Consider the following 23300-nt stretch of genomic DNA (forward strand, 5'->3'; position numbering starts at 1 on the left):
GCGCTTCTTGTGGCCAGTGAGTCACGGGGACTTGCTTCTGAGTCACTTCCAGCCACCTGCCACAGGGATGGGCCCGCAGTTCCTGCATACGGAAGGTCCCGCGGCCTCTGGACGGAGGGAAGTGGTGGCCGGGCCTTGCAGGACATTATGTTTTTGGCCCCGGTTGGTGGAAATATTTTCCACGTGTTTCCCCGTGTTTATAGAGCTGAGGGCATGGAATGCAGCCTGTGGCCACGGAAGCTGGCCGGACGGGGCCTGGCGACCAGGATCTGCCCAGATCCGTGCGTCCGAGCAGAAGCAGTGCCAGGCCGGGTGCGGGCTGGCGGGGGGGCTCCCTGCAGCGGGGGGCGGGGGGCGGGGGGCGCCGCAGAGGAGCGTCCTGGAGCAGTGTCCCACGGGCCGGGGGGAGCTCTGTGCTCAGTGGAGTTGCAGGGCGCCTGCCGACACAGGGTCCCTGGGGCAGGAGTGGTGGGCTCCGGGCTGTGACTGAACAGCCCGGGGCCTCTGTTCTCCTGGCAGGGGCTCTGCTGGCCCCGGCGGCTCTCGGCTGTGTTGGGCTGTGGTGGGCTCTGGTGGGCAGGCCACCCGGGGGCATTGGGCAGCAGGGCTCACTTTTTGGGCCGGGAGGCCTGGCGGAGGCAGGCTTGTTGCTGCCAAGGCACCTCCTGGTCCAGCTGCTTCTTCAGACTGGCCACCTGGGGACGGGGCAGGAGCTCAGGTGGGGTGGGCAGACCCTGCGGCCAGGGCCCCCAGGCACGGGGTTGTGCGGAGCTCTGTGGCTCCTGAGGAGAGGGGGCGTGTGTGGGAGGGAAACATCGGGCAGGCGGACGGGCTCACTGGTTGCCAGAGAGGGACGCCACCCACTTGTGCAGGTCCTGGGGACTGAGGCCATTGCGTGCCTGCAGGACAGACCACCTTCCATTCAGGCCACGAAAGCACTCAGAATGATAAGGAAATACGTGCTCTTTGGCTTCTAAGTTTGGCACATGGGTCTCGGTGGGTTAGGGACACTAACTTGGGGGTGACAGTGGGTGGTCACTTTACCTTTCTGGGTCTCAGTTCCCCCAGCTGTAAAATGAGGGTTTTGACCTGAGGGCTCCCAGGTGTCTGACGGCTCAGAGCCCAAGGGTCAGCTCCAGCAAGTGCGTGGGGGGAGGGCTGGGGGGGAGGGCAGGGCAGGTCCATGCCCAAGGCCACTGTTCTCCCCTCCTGACTCTGAAGGACAGGTGCAGGGACCAGCTCTGCTCCAACAGCCATGTGCCAGGCACTACTGGACACAGTGACCTCTGACCCAGGAACTGTCCCCACCACTCCCCTTAAGGACACAGAGAGGGTGGGGCGCCTGGCCCAGGATCCTCGCTCTGTCCTTCAGTGAGCGGTGGGAGTGACCGGATGGAAGTGGAGAGGGGTCCTAGTTTCTGCTTGGCTGCACCAGGGGGTTCCGGGGGCTTCACAGCCCAACTCTTGCCCCAGCTCCTCGTGCCAAGTCCTTGTGCGGAGGTAGGGGTCTGCCCAGCAGGGGAAGAGGAGACGTCCCCACCCCACGCAGGGGCAGCCCCGGACTTGCCCACAGGCCTGCCTGACCCGGTGCTGCCCACACGTCTCCCTCTTCTGGTCCGTGCCTGGCTCCCGAGGTCCCTCGACCGTGCTACCACCCCCATGGGGCCTCGGAGAGACCAGGAGAGGTCCATCAGCCCTGGGTCCTGGTTCCACCTCTGCCTGTGACTTGAGGTGTGACCCTGGTAGACCCCACTGTCGTCTGGGGCCGAGCAGTGTAGGAACGGTCCAGCCCGTCCTTCCCATCTGTGTAGGCACAGTCGTGGGGGTGTGTGCGGCACCCTTCTGAGACCCACACGCACCCGGACACTCCCTGCCCCTGGCCCACCCCCCAGCCCGGGGCGCAGGAAGCTCCACCGGCCCAGCTGACCTGCAGCTGTTGGTTCGGCCTCAGGGCCCTGTCCTCGTCCTGCTGCGGTCATTCCTTCTTGGACCCTGGCCGGGCCGTGTCCCCTTCCTTCCTCAGCATCTCCTGCTCCATCTGCAAGAGCCCAGACGGCAGAACTTGCGGTGGTCTCCTGGTAGGGGTGTGGGGTCAGGCCAGCCACCACTCCAAGCACTTGGAGGGCTCTGGAAAGGGCTCTGGGTCCGCTGAGAGCAGGCTGGGGCTGGGGGAGGCCCTGCAGCCAGGGAGGCGGCTGAAGGAGGAGCACAGGGTGGCCTGGCTCTGGCATCCCCCTGCCTCACGGAGCCTCGGTCCCCTGCACTCAGGCCCCCGCAGCCAGCTCCCAGTCCCTGCCCATTCACAGACCCCCGTCCCAGCAAGCCTGTGTGCCCACCATCTGTCTTCCTTGGAGCTGCAAGTTGCCCCAGCAGAGCCCCTTCTTGGTGACCCTCCCCACCACGCCAGTCACGGGGCAGGGGGTTAAATATCATGTGACCGAGGAAGCAAACATTTTCAACGGGAAGCCTGGTAGGGGCTCCTTTTGTCCCTTGTGGGTGATCCTTGCGGAGGAAGGAACTGCCGCCCCAGGTCATGCCTTGTGGGTGCTTGACAGGGATGGTCTCCTTTTGGAAGTCCCTGGGCCAGCGATGGGCCTGTCAGCAGCTGGGGCAGGATCAGAACCCAGGCCCTTCTCTGAACCAGGCTCCCTCCTCTGCCCTGCTATGCCCGCCCCGTGGGTGCCTGTGCCGGGCGGGGGCCCCGGCCTCCAGGCCAGCCCTCCGTTCTGTGTCTTCCCGGGGCTGGTCCCGCAGAGCCCGGAGCCGTGGTGGCCCTGTCTTGCCGGGAAAGTTATTCGGTCAGTGATAGGAGGATAGCGTTACAAAAATAAGGACTCCTTTCTTCTTCAGGGTGAGAAAAACAAAGAGTTCACTTCCACTGAAAAAGGAAGTCCTGTTTCTTTAAAAATCCAGCTACACTCCTGGAAGTGCATGTTAAAAAGAGAAGAGAAAAGTGAAATCCAAAATAAATAAACGGCCACATCCGGGTTTCCCCTCCTGAGACACCAATAAAGGGTTTATGGGTTTGGGGGCCCCTCACAGCTGACCTCCTGGAACTCATTAGCTGGTCCTCCCCTCCCCGACCTGTGCTGCGGGGGCCCCCAGCTGGCTCTGCTGCCCTGGGCTGCGCCTCGGGGGCTGGGCCACTGCTCCCAGCAAAGGCCATGGAGGAGCAGCGTTGCCGGGACCAGAGGCGCTGGCCGACCCTCCTTCCTGGGACGGCAGGTGGCTCTGCAGGGACTGGCTGGCCGGTGGCTTTCAGTGACTTCCCAACCTGCTGGCCTCTGTGCCTGCATCCCGCCCCCGATCCTGTTCCCAGGGCCTCTGCCCCCACTGCCACCCCACTGACCTGGCCACACCCCTCTGGAAAAGCTGCTTGTCCCCGGAGTCCATGTCAGCTGGACAGTGTGTCTGGTGGCTGGGGCCTGCCCCAGGACAGATGTCCATGCATGCTTGGGGACACTCCCCTGGCGGTTCCAGGCCCAGCAGTGCCCTCGCCTGGTGGGGCCTCACTGCTCTCCTGCGGGCCGTGTTGGCCAGTCCTTGTCGGAGAGTGGCTGGAGGCCGAAGGCAGCCGTCACTCTCACGGGGACCTGGCTGCTCCTTGCTCTTTCCCGCTCCTGCTGTGGCCGGTGGCCTCCGTCTTCCAAAGTCTGTGAGCTCGGGGCACCCACCTCCTTGTCATTCATTCCATAGGCTACGACTCGGCGTGGTGAGGCCACGCCTGGGCTGTCTGGTCCCCTGGCCCCTCTGCCCTTGGGCCACAGCGCCCAGACGAGTGTGCCCCACATAAAGCCGGTCTTTGCAGGTCTCGGTGAGCAGGGGATGCAGCGGCCGGCTCGGGGATCTCCCGGATCTGAGGCGGCCTCTGAGAGGCCCTGGCCGGACACTGCTGCCCGGGGCAGCCACGAGCGAGGAATGCCCTCCCTTCTGGGTCTGGTCCCCTTTACACAGGTGAGCCCACATTGGCACACCTCTCCCACACCTTGCCGGGGCCAGCGCGGCAGTCGGAGGGGCTGCGCCGTCCGCAGACCCCTGTGCTCATGCCTTGCCTGCTCCCCGCACACGGCTTCCGGCCCCTGCTCGAGGGGACAGACGATGAGGGTCTCTGCCCAGATGGGGTCCAGGCATGCTCACTGAGGTTCTTGGTCACGGCCAGCCAGGCTGCCAGGGCGGCAGGACACATCCATATCCTCATCTCAGTGAAGCCTTGGGAAGACCGCCCTGCTCTGGGGACATGGCTGAGGCCCTCAGCAAGCCCCAACGCCAGGACTCCTGCTTTCTCACTTTGTCAACGGGGTCACTGAGCGGGAAGGGTCCGATGCCTCGGACACCAGGTCGTCGGCCCAGCAAAGGCCGTCCCAACCTCCCCTATTGCCTCCATATTCCCCGCTCTAGTCCCCATCCTGCCTGCCCCTGGAGGGGGCTGTGAGGGCGTCAGAACCCCAGGGCCCACAGCGTGGCTGTACCCTCTGTGGCAGGCGGCGGGTGGGCCTGCCACACACCCCGGTCCCTGTTCCTGTTCCTGTTCCTGTGGGGCTGAGGCAGCCCCTCCAGGACAAGGGAGCTGCCTCTTGGGCGATGTGAGGGGGCGGCCCCGCTGCAAGGTGGGCACCGGCGGGCTGGGCCCACAGAGCCCTAAGTGGGGGTGGGGCCTGGGTGACGTTCTGCCTGGTTCCAGGGACACCATTTCCTTTCTCTGGGCCCCAGGAAGATGCTCTGGCGACCCCCACCCCCAATTTCAACCCGAATAGCTCGCTTTGACCTGTTTCATACATGGGGACCGGATCCACTCACAGCTGGGGACGGTGTGGCTGTCAGAATCCCTGGCCAGTGGGCCCCTGGGATGCGCCCGCCCCTCGGCCTCGCTGCCCTTCCCTTTCCTTCTGCAGGTCTGGGCGCCGGCTCGCTGTCCTGCCCCCCCTTCACCACGGGTGCCTTCCTGGTCTCCCACCGCGTAGGCCTATTGTCCCGCACCCGTCACCCTGGTGCGGTCAGCAGGCCCTGCCCCGGGGCCGTTTCCAGCACGGACGGCAGAAGCGGGGGCTCCAGGCCGCCGAGCTCCCTGCAGCGCTGGGGCTCAGATGCCGGGGCAAAGCCGGGGCCATTTGCTATGACCCGCGGAGAGCGCAGGGTGGGTGTCACCGCGAGGGACGGGGGTGCGGAGGGTCACCCTCCAGCGTCAGCGCGGCCCTGGGCTTGGAGAGGGGTGCGCAGCCGCAGAGCAGGCGCTTTCCCCATCGGCAGGTGCCTGCGCCTCGCCTCCCGCCGCCGGCCCGGCCTGGACCCCCTCGGACGCTCCCTTTCCCCGCCCCCTTCCCCGCCCCTTCCCCCGCCCCCTGGAGCCGTGGGCCCGCCCACCAGCCCCGCGCCCCGCGCCCCGCGCGCGCAGCCCCGCGAGCTCCCCCTGCAGGCGGGCCTCCCTGCGCTCTGCGCCCCGCGCCCCGCCATCGCTGCGGCTGCCGAGCGCTCGGGGGGCCGGGCCCCCAGGCTCCGCTGATTCTCTCCCCCTGAGCTGCGCGTCCACAGCCGACCCTCTGTCGTAGGGGCGCTTACTGCGGAGAGGCCCCGGGCCTCTGACTCGCTCCCGCCTCAGTTTCCCCGTGTGTTTGGGTGGCTCCAGGTGTGAACCCCTGCCTCGGGCATCTCCCAGAGCCTCCCTTCAGGCCGCCAAGGGACCGATGATTCCCTAAAGGGAATGCCCGCCCTCTGGGGCCCCTCACCTGCGGCAAGGGCTCCTGGCGTCTGCACCGCAGGCGGCGGACCCGCTCCTCCAGCAGCTTCCCTCTCCGGGCCAGGCCCTGGCCCTGCGTCCTGCTCTCATCCAGGGCCCTGTGCAGCGCGCCCAGTTGCTCCTAGGGAGAGGAAGCAGAGGGTGTCTTGGAAACACGGCTCCCTGGGAAGGAGAAGCCCAGGCGTCGGCTTGGGCCCTGCTGCGGGTCGCTGGGAAGAGGCAAGAACAGGCCAAGTACAACGTGCAGCCATCAGGCAGTTTCGGATGGAACCACGGTGGGGAGGGGGCTGGGGTGCGGGACTTGCTGCAAGGCTCCACTTGGCAGGTCCTCTGCTGTGGTCAGAGCGGCCTCAGAGGGCACACCTGGCATCGCTCGCCTGCTTCCAGCCCTTGGAACGAACATGGGAGTCCTCCCGAGCCCATGGAGCCTGTTGAGCTGAGCCCCTGTGCCCCCCTCTCCCCACCTTCTGCCTCTGAGATCTCCCACCACGTGCCCCCCCGGGCCTCAGCCCTTCTGACCCTGCTGTGTGCCCTGGAGCGTCCGGCCCAGGACCCCGTCCCCTGCCCCACAGACGCCAGCGGCCCAGGCACCCGGGAAGGCCCACGGCCCTTTCTCCTCCCTCCATCCACTCACACAGCCCTGCCCCAGCCTTGGCCCTTCTGCCCCAGCCCGCCCAGACCATCGTCATTTCCTTGGGCACCTGTGACACCCCCCTTCCTGTGTCCGTCCAGGCCCCACAGGGTGGCCTGAGCACACACGTTAGTCTGTATGTGGGGAGGGCACATATGACCGCACCTGTCACCCTGGTGCTGTCAGCAGGGCCCTGCCCCGGGGCCGTTTCCAGCACGGACGGCAGAAGCGGGGGCTCCGGAGGTGGGCAGCGTGTCAGGCCGCAGAGCTCCCTGCAGCGCTGGGGCTCAGATGCCGGGGCAAAGCCGGGGCCATTTGCTATGACCCGCGGAGAGCGCAGGCGGGGTGTCCCCACCTCCCCATGGCCCTCAGGATGAAAACTATCTAGGGAACACGGCTACCCCTTCAAACCCACTGCCCTGCTCGCTGTCGAATGACAGCCTCTTGCTGCTCCGTGCCTGGAGCGCCGCCCGATGTCCTCTCAGCCCGGGGCCCCGCTGTGCTGGCTTCCCCGCAGTGATGCTTGGCCTTCTTTTGGCCATCCTCCCTGCTCTGAGCTTCCCCAGGAGGACAGCGCCCGTTGTGTGTCCTGGGCCCTGGAGCGGGCACACGGGGGGCCTGGAGAAGTCCTATGAGCAGACAAGCACGAGCAAGCCTACGGGAGTCACCTGGGGAACTCGCCTGTGATGCCACATGGCTTTGTAAGACCAGGCCAGTCTCCGGGTATTGAAGCTTTCCGAGTGTTTCGCGGGGGAAGTGGCCAGTGCTTCTTGTACCTTGGACTCTGGAAACTCAGGGGTCACACCTGCTGGTGCTTCGATGGCTAAGCGGGAAGGCAGAGGTGTGGCGCTAAGGGGAGTCCTGTGGTTTTCTACACGGGAGCCGGTGGTCGCTTGGGCTCAAGGGGGCGAGAAGTGGAAGCACATGACTTGGACTTTAGAGACAGCCTGGAGGGGCCGTGTGGGCGCTGAGGAGCAGGCGGGGTGCCGAGGACCCAGGCCTCCCAGGCCTCTACTGCTGGGGTGGTCCAGGACCCACTTACCAATCTGGGAAGGTGGGCAGGGGGGAGCATTTGGGGGTGGAGGTTCAGAGTTCAGTCTTGAGGGGTTCTGCCTAGGAGTCACTGGATGTGGGGGACAGTGTCACAGAACCAGGTGGCTCTGGAGGCCCAGGGCACTGAGGGCCAGGGGAGGGGAGGCTGGCCTGGTGAGAGGCCAGAGGGGAGAGAACAGGTCCCGGGTCAAGTGGATGTTAGAGCAGAGGGGGGAGGAGGAAATGGCGGCCTAGGGAGGACCAGAGGGCTGGCAGAAATCAGGAGGGAGAGGTTAATCCCCTCGATGGAATGCCCCAAAATGTCGGGCAGACACAGACCCAAAGGGGACCCTTTGGATGGGACCAAATGTTGCTGATGACCTTTGCACGTGCACGTGCGCGCGTGCGTGTGTGTGTGTCTGTGTGAGGGTGGAGGGAAGGGCGGCTCTTCCCAGAAGTCTAGCTGGGGGAGGGGAGACAGGGCCAGCAGGGGGGCGGTGGGGGGCTGCAAGAGGTGCTTGTTTAGGAAGAGGGACACCGGGCGTGGAGCTGGAGAGGAAAGCCAGAAGGCACAGGGACCCCCTGATGAGCCTTGCAGGTACCAGCCCTCAAGTCACAGGTGCCCGTCTGGGCCGGCGAACGCAGCATTCACAGCCGTGTGTCTGGGGGGCCTTCCCTCCCGTCCCTCATCAGTCGTCCCAAATGCTGGCGTGACCGTAGCCCTGCTCATGGAGGAGGTGGATTCAGAGGAGGCAGGAGAGTGACCCCCTGGCAGAGGGGGGCAGTGGGCTGAGCCTGGACGTACTTGCTTTTGTCTGATGCTTTAGTACTTCAGAAATGGACAGTGGGGAGGCCAGTGCTTGTGCCTAAAACGGCAAGGTTTCAGCCTTCCCTGAAAGTTTGGAAACTACCATTTTCTGTTTGTGCACATTTCCAGGAGAAAAGCAGAGGTTTCCTTCAAATATGGCTTAAATATTTCATGGTATTTTAAAGAGGCCCGAACCACTTATGTGAAGCATTATGCTCCTCTTGTAATGACTCAACTTTTATGGAATTAAAATTAACCGTAATAATTGAATGGTGCACCCTTTATGAACATTGCCTGCTGCGCCTCTGAGTTCTCTTCTGGTGTCGTTGTGGTTCTGAGTCCTGGTGCCGTACGAGATGTGAGCTAGGCCAGCGAGCCTCGTAAACCCATGTTCAGTCTGAGGGTCCAGGTAGCCGCAGGAAAGTGGGAATTGCAGCCCCATGCAGGGTCCTGCCCTCTGGGAGCCCTTGGGCCAGTCCCAGGAGAGCCCAGCACCAGGCAGCGCTCAGATGTAAGGGGGACTCGGTCCCCTGCACCAGGGAGCCCAGGGTCTGGTGCCAGACACTTCTGGACTCTGCCCTGTCTGCCTGCCGGTTTGTCCATCCTTGTGCCAGCCCCTCCTGCTTTGACCATACCAGCCTTATCATCAGCTTTACTATTGTTTTTCAAAATTTCCATTAAAAATCTCAAACATATACTCTTCTCCATAAACTTTGCGATCAGCGTGCCCTGTTTCCCTCCAAACATACCGTAAAAAAATAGACAAAACCAAACCAAACAAGCAAACAACCAACCAACAACCTGCAAACCAGGAACATATATGCAGATCCATCCAGAAGCTGATCAAAAGATTCCAACTGCCCCAGAGCCTCACCCTCTCACCAGTAAAACTAGATGTAGCAACAGAAAGAGACACAACTGATGACTTTGAATTGTCCACATGAAAATAAAGAGCCATAGTTCCAAAAAAAAAAAAAAAAAAAGAGACACAAACATGTCATCGTTCTTTTAAATAACCCTTGCATTAAGAAGGTAAAAGGGAAACTCCTAGAAAACTGGTAAAAAGAAAAAGAATTCATGTCAGAAATCCGTGGCACGCACACCAAACCACAGGTGGGGAAAACAGGACAACACGAAATGCTCTGTTGAGAGAGAAAGCCTGCACATAAATCCGTCACTTACTAAGTTTAAGAAATGAGGAAAATCACAACAACAACAATATTAATATAAGCCAAAATGAATCACTGTAGGTAAAAAAAAACGAGAAAAGAGATAAAAAGACCAATAAAACAGACGAACTGTTGGCGGGTCGAATTAAGAGAAATGAACAGAAATCTCCAACACCATGAAACAGATGTGGCCACAGAGACAGACGCTAGAACCTCGGTGTAAGAGAGTTCCAACTCCAGGTAGAAAATGTGAAACAAACAACACATGCGGGGCCTCGGCGATGCATTTAAAATTAGGAGCCGGAAGGCCAGCAGATGGCAAAGGTCAGAGGAGGCAGGGGAGGGAGCGACTATTGTCAAGGGGACGGAGGTGCGGGCCAGTCCTGCGCAACCTTCCAGGGCGGCTGAGCTGGGCTGGGCAGTGTCCTGCAGGCGACAGAAAAGGATGGAAAGCCCACCAGTCCACTGTATGAAGAAAAAATAATCGGAACACCCAAACTCTGAGGAATTTGATGCCCTGCAGGGCGCGGGGCATCGCATCCAGCCGGGTGGACCCTGCCCACCTGTGTGGCCTGCCTTGCCCAGTCTGCCAGCCCAGGAGCTTCTGGAACCGGACTGACGCTCCGCTGGGGCCCTGGGAGGAGGGTTCTGGAGAAGAGGACGGGCGGGTGCAGAGCCGCGGGGTGGCTCTGGCCCGTTTGGTTGGCGCCACGAGGACCCCTCACCCCCGGCTGCCTCTCCCGGGGGTGTGTGTGGGCCCGCGCCCCCACTTGCCCGGAGGCCCCCAGCTGCCTGCAGGATCCCCACGTGCAGTGTGGGGCGCGTGTCCTGATGCTCTGGGCCCCGTTCTGCATTGTTGATCTACTGAATTCCCAGGGTAGCCCTGGAAACGGGGAGGGATTTGCTCTCAAACAAGAATCTTACTGTTTGCATAGCACAGCCTACCATTTAATTAGAAAAATATGTTTTTAATTAACTTTCTTTTGACAAACACATTGGCTCATGTGAAACGGGGGAAAACCCGGTCCGAGAAAGTGAAAGCAGTCCTGTCAGACGGACCTCACTCTGGCACACCTGGCGGCCCGGCCCGCTGGCCTGCTGAGGGCGGCGGGGCAGGGAGTGCCCCCTGCACACACTGCTGCTTGGATCTGCTGTTCGTCAGAAGGGCCTGGGGCCTCTGGGCCTCCGGTGGGTCTGAATCCCCCTCCCAGGTGCCCACCTCAATGGCCAACAGGTTACAAAAATTGGGAAAAACCTTCCTCAGGGTTGGAGACCAGAGACTTTGGAGGTTCCCACGAGATGGAGGCAGACGGAACCAACTGGCCTAAAAATAGGAGAATTACCAGAATTCTAGGAACAACTTGACATGATGCTGATAGATTTTAGCACCCACACTTCACTGAAAAATTGAGTCAATTCTTAAGGAGAAAAATGAACATGGATAGAGAAGATCTGAACAACATCCGAGTCCTCTGCACCCATGTGAGGAAGCCTTGCATGGGAATCTTCCAAAACCCTAGGGACGCTGATGCAGAGCCTGGGCTGGAGGGGAGGGCTCCAAGGCCCCCAGTCCCCTGGCAGGCAAGTGCCGGAGAAGAGGAGCTCGGGACACCCCCCACCACAGCCGGCCGTGCCCCCCGAGAACGGGGCCTTCACCCTCCTGGTCCCTGGAACAGGAAAGTTCCGGGACCACTCGGTGCTGCCCCCTCCTCGGTCCCGCAAGCTCCCCACAGCCCCCGGGGGCTCCCCTTTCTGTCTTTCAGTGTCAGCCCGAAATATCTGGACAGGGACAGGTGAACTCCCAGGTGGGTCCTCCCCACTCCTGACTTTGAACCAGACCCCCTTCTTCTTCTTTTTTTTAAAGATGTTATTTATTTGACAGAGAGAAACACAGCGAGAGAGGGAACACAAGCAGGGGGAGGGGGAGAGGGAGAAGCAGGCTCCCCGCTGAGCAGGGAGCCCGATGCGGGGCTCGATCCCAGGACCCTGGGATCATGACCTGAGCCGAAGGCAGATGCTTAACGACTGAGCCACCCAGGTGCCCCCAGACCCCCTTCTTTGAAGCCAGGCAGAGGGAAAACATCTCGATGGTAGCAATCGACTGTGGTTCAAGAGACAAAGTCAATCTGAGGGATCGGATCTTAGGGTCTTGAATGAAAAGAGAACGGAGTTATTGCAAGAAATGGGAACAGGTGTCCGAAGATGTGTACCGACCGTCTCAAGAAGGGGACGCCAAGGGGGGAGCCAGAGTAGGAACAGTCGAGATGAAAACCCCAAGGACCGACCCAGGGCAGGGATTAGATTAGACACAGCAGTCAGATCAGCTAACCTGGACGAAGACCCTAAGTTCTCTGGGACACGGGCGGGAGCCAGGGACAAGAGGGTGATGGCAGCAAGGAGGACAAGGCCCGGAGAGCAGGGCTGGGCTGCAGTGAATTTTGGGACAAAAAGAATGGGAAGGGGGAGAAGCAATGTTTTTTAAGTGGAAATCACTTGCATCAGCTGAAGACAGATTTGATTCTGCAGAGAGGGCCCCATAGGCACAGGATAAAATGATGGAGGAAGCAAGTCAATGTTTTGGCACATTTTTGAATTTCAGAGATAAACGGGCCTTCTGGCTTCCACTCTGGAGGGAGCGATTCAAACAGCCCACAGCACACTTACCTTTCTTGAACTCATCTGAGGAGGAGGTCACAGTGCAAACGACAAAAGACATCGCAGTAGAAACAGACCCCTCCCAGAGAGATGGGCTGCGAGCCTCATTCACCCGTGTCCCTGCACAGGCGAGCACCTGCTGATGTGTGGGCTGGCTGCCGCGCCAGGTGTGGTAGGCCCCTGGGTCCTGCGGCCCCAAGATTACCTGTGAGCACGTTAGATCACGTCACCGATGTGATCAGGGCTCCTACTCAGTTGGCTCTGAATTAACCAGAGGGGAGATCATCCCTGGGGCATGATTGGCCCCAGGAGCCCCGTGGGCTGGTGGCGGGGAGCAGCAGGGGGGTTTGGGTGTGAGGGTCCTGCTGCCACTGCCGTGTTGTGAGAGCCCACGGGAAGGCCCAGGCCAGGGGCCGGAGACGCCTCCGGAAGCCACTCGGTCCTCAGCTGGGAGGCAGGCTGCCAGGAGCCTGCGGGAGCTTCTGCCAAGAGCCTCAGGTGAGGACGCAGCCCGGCCTGCCCGGGGGTGCCCCACGCGGGGGTCCTGGCCTGCAGGACTGGGAGCTCACAGACAGGCTACGCCATCAGTCTGTGGTGCCTGGAGCGGGGAAAAGGAATACCGTGCGGGCTGCCGTGAGTAGAAAGCCCTTGGGGTCTGCGGACGGGAGGCAGGGTTCAAGTTCAGGGGCAGGCCCTTCACGGACCCCTACCGGGCCCTTAGAAGGAAGGTGGAGGCAGGGCAGGGCCCCAGCGGAGAGACAGCTCCTTCAGCCTCCAGACGCAGGTGCAGAAGCCTAGCGGCTGCGAGGACACCCCCCCCCCCCCCCAGGGAACAGTGCAGCGAGGCATTTGCTGTCAACACTCCCCGCCCCCAGGAAAGGGAAGGGGGCGCAAGTCACCCTAAAATAAAGGATGGAATGGAAGTCATGAGGAAGCATTAAATCATCAAGTATCCTATCAGCAATCAAAGAAAACCAGAGCACGGAAATTACCCCAAAACTTGTAAGTGGGATAAATTCCCTTGGAAAAGGCAGAGACTCCAGGGCGGGCTCAGAGCCAAGGCCAGGCTGTGGAAATGACTGGAAACATACAGGGCGGGGGCGCGGAGTGAAGGTGGGGGGGGGGGGGGGGGGGGGGCCCTGCTGGTGGCGGGTGCAGCAGAACTCCAGACAAATGGCATTCAGCGGCACTCGGTCCTCTAGGTGCCAAGAGTCAGAGCGGCCGAGAAACATCAAATTCTGAAGAACATGCCGTGGAAATCTATAAACCCAAGACTCTTAGAAATAAATGAGGTGTTGCCCCCCCAGATTGTAATGGCAAAATTCAGCACATTGCTCCTAGCTTTGATGAACTCAGGAAACAGACCCAATGTGGAGTATTTGGTTGACATATTTGTAAAGGTTGACTTAATAAGATGTATTTAAACATGCATAACGTGCTAACAGAAAACGTTATTTTCAAGTGTGCACGGAACACATGCATGTGAACACAGCCCCAGCCCCCCTGCCCCAGTTTCTCGGACCCCCACGTCTCCTGGGTGTCTCACCAGTGTGGCCACAAGCCCAGCCAGGCCCCTGGGCCTCGCCACTGCCCCTCCAAGCTTTCCCCAGTGGCGGTGGCCAGAAGGCCTTTGAAACTCGAGACCCCAGGCGTCCTCACAGATGTCCAGGCTGGGTCTCAGTCCCAGCCTCCCGAGCTCCCCACGCTTTCCCTGTGGGTCCGGCTCTGCTCCCCGCCCCGGCCCCACATGAGGCCCCTCCTCACAGGCTCTGGGCCCCACAGTGGACGGAGGGCTCTGAGAGCCACCAGGCTCCAGGCTGAGCCCTGCACAGAGTGAGTGTGTGCTGACCTGGCCTCTGCACCTGCCCTCTGAGCCCTCTGACTGGCAGGCTGCCTCTGGGGCCCCGAGGGCCGCCCAGCCCACGGCTCCTGCACCTTGCAAGGCCACCTCTCCTTACAGGACACCAGCAGTGCTGCCGGGCCTCTGTGTCGGTGGGGCTGAGATGGCCTGTCCCGCCCTCAGGTCCTGTTCAGTCCCTCTGCTCTGCTGCTCCCATCAGCATCATCTTTGCAGGATGGGGCCAGGGACCTGATTCCCTGAGACCCCTCTGGGGGGCCTGTGTTCCCTCATCTGGTGTTCTGGTCCCCATGCCTCCAAGGGCCTCAAAGAGCTTTCTGGAAATGGTAGCCTGGCAGCTTCAACTTCCCAGACCCAGCTGCTCCCCAGCCCAGTCCTGCTGAGGTTGCTTTGACTTGCGGCCTCGGGTGGGGTGCAGGGCTCCCCTGTCCAGCCAGGCCTCCCCCACTCCCAGCCCAGCTTCCTCACTTGAAAGCGGGGGACCCGAGGCCACCTTCACAGCACAAAGCCCATATATGGGACATTTACCCAAATTCATCCTGTGTAACCTCCTTCTGAGTCTGAGTGACACAGTAAGCCGGTCCTGTAGCCACGTAAATGTGCATTAATGTGACCCCACAGAGGGCTCTGAGGCTGGGCTGCTGTCACCCTAGGCCTGCCGGCATGGCCACAGAGAGACGGACAGGCCGGGGAGGCCGGGGGTCTGCCCTGCCTCTGGCCCTCGCCGGCTCTGCCACGGGGGCCAAGTGGCTCCCTATCCAGGACCGTTTCCCCCATCTGTAAAATAAGGGCAGGGACCACCTCTGAACAGCTCTACCGGGGGCCCCTGATGAGCTCTGTGGGGCCACATGTCCCTTGAGGCCACCTGCTGTGCCTCTGCCCATAGGGACCTGAAACCCCCTCCCGCAGAAACCTTCCTAGTCTCCCTCCCACCTCCCTGACCCCAGGTCCCCACGGCCGCATAGCCCCACCTGCAGCCTCCGCTTCTCCCGGCCGGCCGCCCGCGTGCTCGCCAGGTACTTGAGCTCCAGCCTCTGGAGCGCCTCGTCCTGCAGGGCCCGCGCCGCCTGGGTGCTGCTCATCTCGGCCTCTGCCTGGCGCCAAGCTGTGGGGCAAGCAGAGGCTTGCCTGGCTCCCAAGCTCTGTGGGGCTGCCACGTGGGCAATCGCCCCCACCCACTTCACAGGCCAGGAAACTGAGGCTTGGTGAGTTTAAGTGTCTGGCACCTGGATGGTGGAGGCTGGAGAGGCCCCCCCCCCCCGACAATTCCCTGTTCCTCCTGTTTGAAGCTCAAGGATCCCTGGGGGCGGGTTTGGGGTCCTGGCTCCCTCTGCCTGCTTCTCCTTCTCTCCCACCTTCTTTCCTTCCACAGACATTCCTCCTTTGAGACTGTGCTAGGCCCTGGGCCCACCTCCCGGGCAGACCCGCTAATGGGGGGAGGCGGGGTGACCAGCAGGGCAGGGGCGCTCTCTGAGGGGGCAGGGGACAGAGACCTGATGGGGAGATGGGTCTCATGACTGTGGGCGGGAGAGAGCTCCAGGGGGCCTGCACAGTCAGCGCAAAGGCCCTGAGGTAGGAACTATAAGAGGCCGGTGTGGCAGGAGGGTCTGGGTCCCCGCAGGGTCTCTGGACTTTAGTCCCCTTTCTCATCCCACTGCCGAGAAAGCAGCCAGCCAGCTGCCACATGCCAGGTGCGTCGCAGGGAGGCACGCAGGTTTGGCGCTGCCCCTGTGGCCCAGGTCTGAGCACTTCCCAAGACCGCACACGCCTGGCAGCCAGGGGCGAGGCACCCGGGGAACCCCTGGGGAGGTGGCGGGTACCCCTCACAGCGATCCTTGAGGGCAGGGTGAGGGAAGGGACGTCACCTTCCTCCGCGTCTGCCCGTGCCTCCTGTAGCTGCCGCACGCGGCTCTGGGCTCGGGCAAGCTTGCTCTCTGCCTCGCTCAGCCGGCCGCTCAGGCTCACCGCCTGGAAGTGCCAGTCGTCCTGGGCGGAAGGACCAGGTCAGGGGGCAGCCTGGGGGCCAGTGCAGGGCTGAGGTGCCGGGCGGGAGGCGTGGGGGGCTCGGGCGCGCTGACCTGGACCCCAGTGAGTGTCATGGCGGCGCCTGGCGCCAGGGGCTCTGCTGCCCATTCGGAGGAAGAGAGGACCCTGAGCCACTGGGGCAGTCGAGCTTTGAGAGCCCGTGGTATTTACTGCTATTTACCATGCCAAACAAAGGACAGTGTGAACACTGAGGAGCCCAGTGACCCACAGGGCCCCGCCAGGGTCTCAGCAGACCTGGGACAGACAGACAGCTGGACAGCAGGGTGATGAGCGGCTTCTCCCTCTTTCAGGAGCCCCCAGGGCATGTCCTCTGCACTCCCTTACCCGTTGCCTCTGGGCATCCTGCAGCTGCTGCACCAAGTCCCGCAGGGCGTCCCACACAGAGTCCACGTCCACCTCCGGGCTGTGGTCCCCAGGTGCAGGTGAGGGCCATCGCAGTGGGGAGCGGGACCGGGCGGGGGGGCTGGCCCTCTGCCGCGGGGAGTGAGCCTGGATGCCATCTGAGCCTGCAGGACGGTCGGTGCCAGCTGAGGGGACGGGGTGGGGACGTGGTGACAGCCCCCACCCACAGGGGGCTTGGGGGGGGGCATGGGAGTCCAGGCCCCTCACTGTGTGGGTCATGAGGCCCGGGGGAAGGGGTGTGTGTCCTCGGTGGGTGCAGAGCCGGGGCAGGAGCCTACCTGAAGCCACTGAGGACACTGACCTTTCCTGGGGAGGCTGGGCCGCTCAGGGAAGCCTGAGGGTCTCTGTCCCCGGAGCCCCAGGCCACGGCACAGCGTGGACCACAGCCGGCTCAGCTGGCCCTCCGAATCCCGCCTGGCACCCTCAGCCTGAGCTAGCGCCTGCTCTAGGCTGTGAACCCGGCGGCAGGCCTCGTCCAGTCGAGCCTGCAGGCCCTCAGCCGCAGCCCCGGCCCGCTGCGGCCTCCTGGGGGCGGTGCGAAGCTCGGCCCGGACGGTGTGCTCGGCCCCCTGGCTCTGGCAGAGACGCTCCTCCAGCCGCTGCTTCTGGGCCTCTGCTGCGGCCTCCACCTCCGCCAGTTTCTGCTGCAGCCTTAGGACCTGTGGGAGGGACGTGAAGAGCCACCTGTCCCCTGGAGCCCTGCCCCCAGGCCTCTTGTCCTGTCCACTCCTCAGGGAGCCCCTCAGACTCCCTCCTTGGCCCGTCACAGCTAGGGGGATCTCGGACCTGCCTCCCAGTCCGTGTTTGGCAGTGGGGACCCCTGAGCCCAGGTGGGGAAGGACACCCCAGGACTCTGGAGCACATCCTGGCAGACACATGAAAACCCCAGGCCGGACGGAGCTGTGACCCTCGGCTGTCCCCGCCTGTGGCCTGCCACGGCTCCACCTTCAGCCAGCCCCATGCTTGTGGCCTGTGGTGGGACGGGCTGGGTCAGCCTCCTCCAGAGCCCAGGGCTGGGGAGCCTCAGGGTGCCTGACACAACGCCAGGGCTCCTAAGGGCCGGCACAGTGGGTCAATCGAGGGCTGCCCAGCACATGGTCAGGGCCGCGGGAACACACACGTGCAGGTGTGGGTGTAGGTGCGTGCTCTGAATCCTGAGGCTCTTTGAGAATTGGGCATTTCGGGGGCCCCTGACTGTCCCTCAGCTCAGAACTCACGTCACCTGGGTGAGGCTGTCCGTTTCTAAAACACGAGAACCCTAGGAGACGCAGGGGTGACCACTTTCACGGCGTTAGCTCAGTCGGAGCCCCTGTCCCTCCACCCTGGCTGCACCCAGCCCCGCTGGGAAGTGGGAGAGAAGACGAGCAGGTGGGCCCGCGGAGCGCACGTGGGCAAGAGCTGGGCCGGGCGGCCCTGGATCCCAGCCCCTGTGGCAGTGCTGGGGCCTTCTCTGCAGGCTGCTCAGTCCTCCTACCTCCCTCTGGGTGCCCTCACAGGCCGCCTCCGTGGCCAACCTCTGCGCCTGCAGCCCCTCCCGCCGGCTCTGCTGCTGCTGCTGGGTGTCCTGAGCGCCCCGGACCTGCAGCCGGCTCACCTCGTGGCTCTTTCTCCGGTTCTCAGCCTCCAGCATGTTCACCTGTGAGTGTGGGGCGGTGCTGATGGGGTCGCCGGCACCCTCCTGGACCCCTGCCTCTGCTCACATGTCCTGCGGAGGGAGCCTTCCTTCGGGGCAGCACCCACACTCAGGGCATGGGGGGTGGGGGTGCCCTCGGAGCCAGGACACCGTGTAGGAAGGAGTGGGTTGGGAGTGGCATCAGGGGGGCTGCTCTGGGCTCCTCGCCGGCCCTCACTCACAGGGACCCTGGTCCCACACACCTCTCCGTGCCTCCGTGGCCTCATGTGGAAAGGAAGGTACCAGAACCTTCCTCACAGGAGGGCTATGGGGGTAGAAGGAGGGAGGGGCAGGACATGCCTGGTCCAGAGGGAGCCCAGGGCATCTCATGAACCGCTCCAAGTCTGAGGACGGTCGACAGCTTGGAAAGGCCTCTGGCCTCCAGGGGCATCTAGGGCCCTCCTCTGAGCCATCTTGGCCCCGGTGAACTCAGCATAAGTGGCTCTTGACTGTGGAAGCCGAGGCCGATAGATGAGTTCTCAAGCCCAAGGTGGCCATGCGGGGAGGCGCGGCGGCCAGGGCCCTGGGGGCGCCCCAGCTGATGGCCAGGCCAGCCCTGGGCCGCGAGAGCCCGGCTGCTGTGGGCCCGCCCAGCCCTGCCCGCAAGTCCCCCACCATGGAGTCTTCTTGGCACGTCCCCTCTGCGCCCTGGCTGAATTCCCGATCCTGAGTCCATGAGGGTCCAAGTGGTTGTTCTTAGCCCGTAAGTTTGAGGCTGGTTGTCTGTACCCCCTGGCGCACATCGAACCGGGAGCCCCATGGGTCCAAGCAGGGCCCTCCGGCTGGTGTCTTCCAAAGACACAGGCAGCAGGGCCATGTCCTGGAGCTCCACTGCAGCCTGCGGGCACCCGGGGAGGGGGGACAGAGCTGGCGACTGGGTGTGCGGGATGGGGACACCCCTGTGGGGCCGGGGCTCCGGGACGGCTGCCCTCACCTGCCTGCCCAGCTCCTGGAGCTCCCGGTGGGCGTCTGCCCGAGCCTGCTCCACCTCCCTCAGCCTGGCCCGCAGCTCACAGGCCTCCTTCTGGGCCACGGCTCGGGCCTCCTCCAGGACCAGCACCTTCTGCTCCCCTTCTTCCTTGGACCTCTGAAAACTGAGCAGCATGTCACAGCCGGGGCTCTATAGCATCTCCCATAGAGACTTCCTGCCACCCACCTCACTCTGGCCAGATGCCTCCCCTGTGGCTCAGTTCTCCAGTGTCCCAAAGCCCAGCCCCCCTGGGGCTGCCTCCCTACCACCTTCGGGGTATCCGAGGTCTGAGCGCCCAGCTGGCTCTGCCCCTTTCCAGGTCTCTGGACTCTCCGCCTGCCGTGCTCCTCTCCAGCCACACTCCCAGAGACCCAGTGCCCAGCAGCAGCCCGGCCCCTCTGCCACGCCCCTCTGGGGGCTGCAGTGCTGGCCTCGCTGTCCTCAGAGCCCCGGACCAGGCCCCTCGGGCTCCGTTGGCTCCCAGCCCTTGGCTGTCTCCCGTCTGGCATCTCAGCCTCCCCCCGCCCCACCGTGTGTGGGCATGTAGAGACGGACAACTGGCACCCTGGGTCCGCTTAGTGAGTCCACCCCGCACCATCTGGCCCGTGTCAGGAGAACATCCCACATCCCACGTCCTTTGTCCCCTGGATGAGCTTGGGGGCTGGGCCGGCTCCCTGACAGGTGCTCCAAGGGGCCTGGTACCTGGCCTTCTCCTGCTCAGCCCTGCGGATCGCAGCCCGCAGCTCGGCGTTGGAGCACTGCAGCGCGTCCTTCTCGCGGGCCTCGTCACCCAGGGCCCGCTGGGCCTCCAGGGCCTCCCTGCGAAGCCCCTCAAGGCTCTCCTCACTGCCCTGCAGCTCCCGGCGCAGCACAGCCAGCCCCTCCCGGGCCTCGTCCAGCTGGGCCCGCAGCCTCTCGGCCTGGGGGAGGAGCACGGGCCGCATGGCCCAGCGGGGGCAGGGTCAGGGGCTGTGGATCGGGCTCTGGTCCTGGTCTGGCAGTGCTGATGTACCCCCAGCCCTGTGTCCCCAAGCGCTTGAAGGAGAAGCAGATAACCTGGGTTTGCCCACCTGGGGGTCACCTCTCCTAATGCCATGAGGCTGCAGGGTGGTTCACGAGGGCTAGTCCCGGAGCCCAGGGAGGTGACCCTCGGACTCTCCTGGTCCTGGTGTTGCCCCTTGCCCCCTCCCTGGACTCCGGGGCTGCTGGTCACTGGTCAGCCCACACGTCTGCACTGTCCCCACCCAGGTCCAGTGGCCTCTGCTGCCCCACCTGTTGTCCCCTTCAGCGATGGTGTGGCACAGGGGTCACTGCCCACCCCGATGTGGGCAGCAGTGCCAGCGGCCTGGGCTCCCGACTCCTGCATGGCTGTGGGCACACCCACCCCTCGGCCCTCATTTCCCTATCTCATGGGATGCCAGGGGAAGGGGGGTCTCTGGGTGGTGGCCCTTAGAAGGCCCACTCCGGCCAGGTTGTCCAACCACTCGGGCAGCAAGTGCTCACTGTCGCATGAGTGCTCTGTGCAGAGTGCTCCACAAAGCACGGACACCCTACACCCAGGGGTGGGGGGCAGGAGGGGCCCCAGGTGGGCAGGCTCTGGAGCCAGGGGGAACCACGCGCTGCACATCTGCCCTGGACTCGGGGCTCAGCCGCCCAGGCTGTAGCCCCCGCAAGGGACCCAAGGATGGGAAGAGGCTGCGGGTGTGAGTCCTTGTCCCCGTCCCTGCCAGACCTGTTCCAGGCCCAGAAGGGGACACCCATCATGCTGTCCTCCCCACACCAGGACACTCCACACACTCTGGGGGCTTCTAGGCAGGCCCTGCCGATTCTGTGGTTGTGTGTGAGGCCCAGGAGCTGAGCCCAGGGCCAGAGCATGGGTGGGGTCAGGGGTCTTACTCATGCTGCCCTGGGACACAGGGTGCCTCGTGTCAGCACCACCCCCAACCCCTGGAGTGGGGTCTGGAGGAGCGTGCAGACCCAGGGAGGGGCCAGCCCACCCTTCAGCACCCAGGCTACGGGGTGGGAGATCGCCAGGCTTGGCCAGGACCTCTGGTCTCCTGCCTCCCAGGCCTACGCTCCTGCCCTGAGCAGGGTGCTCTAGAGAGTGTTCCGTGCGGCCCGGCTGGCCTGAGGAGGGGGTGGAGGAGGCCAGCAGTGAGCCAACGGAGAGAGGGGAAGCCACAAAAATTCGGAGCAATGTCAAGGCTCTGGTTTGCCAAAAGCAAACCCCACTTTGCTGGCTGTTTCAGCGGGACCTTGTCCAGGCCCCTGGCCAGCCTGGCTCCTGTGTCCACCCACTGTTATTGTTGTTCTGTTTTTGGGAAGGGCCTGAGCCCCTCCTCTGCTCCCCTTACACCCCCCACATGTGGGAGCCACAACCGTGTGGAGCAGTTTCCGCAGAGCTCAGCAAAAATCCACCAGGAAGGTCAAGGACCAGCAAAAGGCCCTATCCATCATAAAAGAAGCTGTTTTCATTTCCCAGGGCCGAGGAGATGAAAACAAGCAAAACAAAGTGGGAGAAGGGCCCCCTCTCCCTGCACCCCTACCCGCCTCCCTCATGAAAACAACCGTCCTTACAGGAATTTTACAGCCAAATCACTTAATGTGATTATAATAATTATTTCTTTACTAGAAATCGTATAAACAGCGTCTTTTGAAATCTCCTGCAGGGAGGTGGCTCCAGAACTCTGCACAGTCGGGAAAGCAGGGGAGGGGCTGTTACGGGGCTCTGGCCTGTGCGTGCGTGTGAGCACACACGTATGCACGCATGCAGCACGTGTGAGCGTGTGGTGTGCGTCTGCACACGCGTGTGAATGTGCATGCTCAGTCCACATGCGTGATGTGTGTGCGTGTAAGCTGTGCAGTTGCATGAGCCGCTTGGTGCACATTTGTGCGCACTTCGCGGTGTCCATATGTGTTTCCCTGTGAGTGCTGTGTCCGCACATGAGGGCATGTGTGTGCATGCACGTGTGTGCCCGTGTGTGCACGGTGCCGTGTGTTCACGTGTGCGTGCGTGCACACCCATGTAGGGCTTTGGGCAGGGCTGTGAGAAGCCTGGGCCTTCCTTCAGTTTAAAGGCTGTGAAAACGTTATGGTTTCCGTGGCAACGGGGCCAGCCTGGCGCCTGGGAGGCTCTTCAGGGCCGGTGCTCCCTGGCTTGTTCCGCCTGCCCCCTCGCCTCAGCCTCCTGCTCCCCCACTCCCTCTCCAGGGGGTCCCTCTCCTTTCCAGGGGCTCCTCCCCCTTCTGGGGGTCCCTCTCCTTTCCGGGGGCTCCTCCCCCTTCTGGGGGTCCCTCTCCTTTCCGGGGGGGGCCCCCTCTCTGGGAACCTGAACTTCTCAGGAGGCCTGCGCTTTCTTCTTTCACCTCGCCAGAACAAATGTGCCCCCAGCCTCCTGGCTCCTCCCCTGCAGCCCTTAGTTTTAAAATCTCATTTTGCTTCCCCGTGTGGTCGCTGACCGGGCCTGACTTTGAAATCTGTTGAAAGGAGACCTTTCTCTTTGGGGGCCAAAGTAAACAGCCTGTCATGTTAAATCATGCTCTCTCCCTCCCGCTCCCTCTACTGCGGGCCTGTCCCTGGGGGGCTGGGGGAGGGCCGAGGAGCCCCTTTCCTCTCTGCTGCTCGGTCTGGTGCTCCCCTGAGCTCCCGGGTCAGCGCGCTTGCTGCCTGTGGCCTTGGCTCCTAGCCCGGGGAGGGCACGAGGACCCCCCCCTCCCCACGGCCCCACCTGGGCGCTGGCTTATCCTCCCCCAGCCCAAATCCCTCTGCCCTCCTGCCCTCCCCTCTCCCAGGCTCCCCAGGTCCTGTCACAGCTCCCTCAGAAACACCTCCCCAATCTGCTTGCCTGCCTTGCCCAGGACTGTCCCCACCGCAGGACACCATCACGTGGCTCCTGGGGGCCCTGTGTTGACCTCAAGGCCTTGGCCAGGTGCATGCATGGTCGCCCCCGAAAACCCCACAAGCCCCCACACTTCTGCCCCTCTACCCCGGGCACCCGCAGGACGGCTTCACCCCACCAGGTGCCCGGTCCCATGGGGGTCTCTAGCTCATGCTGCCGGCAGGCAGAGCCTGGCCAGCACCACCTCACCGAGGCTCTTCCCAGGGCTGGTAGGATGGAGGGGTCTCTGGGCTGAGGGTCCACCTCCCCCCTCCCCGCTCCCCGGGTCACACCTGCCTTTCAGGAAGGCTTTCTCTCCCCTTCTCCTGGCGCCTCTCCCCTCTCCCGGCATCCCTGCTCTCCTGGAACTGCCTCTGCCCCTCCTGGCACCCCTCCCCCTTCCCCTGACACCCCTCCCCCTCTCCCTCCCCTGTCCCCCTCCCCGA

General features: G+C 63.1%; 1 protein-coding gene across 1 annotated transcript in view; it reads right to left on the bottom strand.

Moving 5' to 3' along the window:
• Positions 1–608: 608 nt before the first annotated feature.
• Positions 609–23300, bottom strand: part of CROCC2 (ciliary rootlet coiled-coil, rootletin family member 2) — a 70743-nt gene continuing 48051 nt past the window's right edge. The window contains exons 20-29 of the mRNA XM_032413133.1: positions 19680–19897; positions 18942–19101; positions 17810–17971; positions 16637–16994; positions 16258–16439; positions 15753–15873; positions 14859–14992; positions 5724–5855; positions 1979–2038; positions 609–695 (exon numbers count right to left, since the gene is read on the bottom strand). Coding sequence (XP_032269024.1) covers positions 609–695; positions 1979–2038; positions 5724–5855; positions 14859–14992; positions 15753–15873; positions 16258–16439; positions 16637–16994; positions 17810–17971; positions 18942–19101; positions 19680–19897 — 1614 coding nt within the window. The remainder of the gene's footprint in view (positions 696–1978; positions 2039–5723; positions 5856–14858; positions 14993–15752; positions 15874–16257; positions 16440–16636; positions 16995–17809; positions 17972–18941; positions 19102–19679; positions 19898–23300) is intronic.

The sequence above is a fragment of the Phoca vitulina genome, unplaced genomic scaffold (genome assembly GCF_004348235.1).
Source record: "Phoca vitulina isolate PV1807 unplaced genomic scaffold, GSC_HSeal_1.0 scaffold1, whole genome shotgun sequence".
Classification (NCBI taxonomy): domain Eukaryota; kingdom Metazoa; phylum Chordata; class Mammalia; order Carnivora; family Phocidae; genus Phoca; species Phoca vitulina.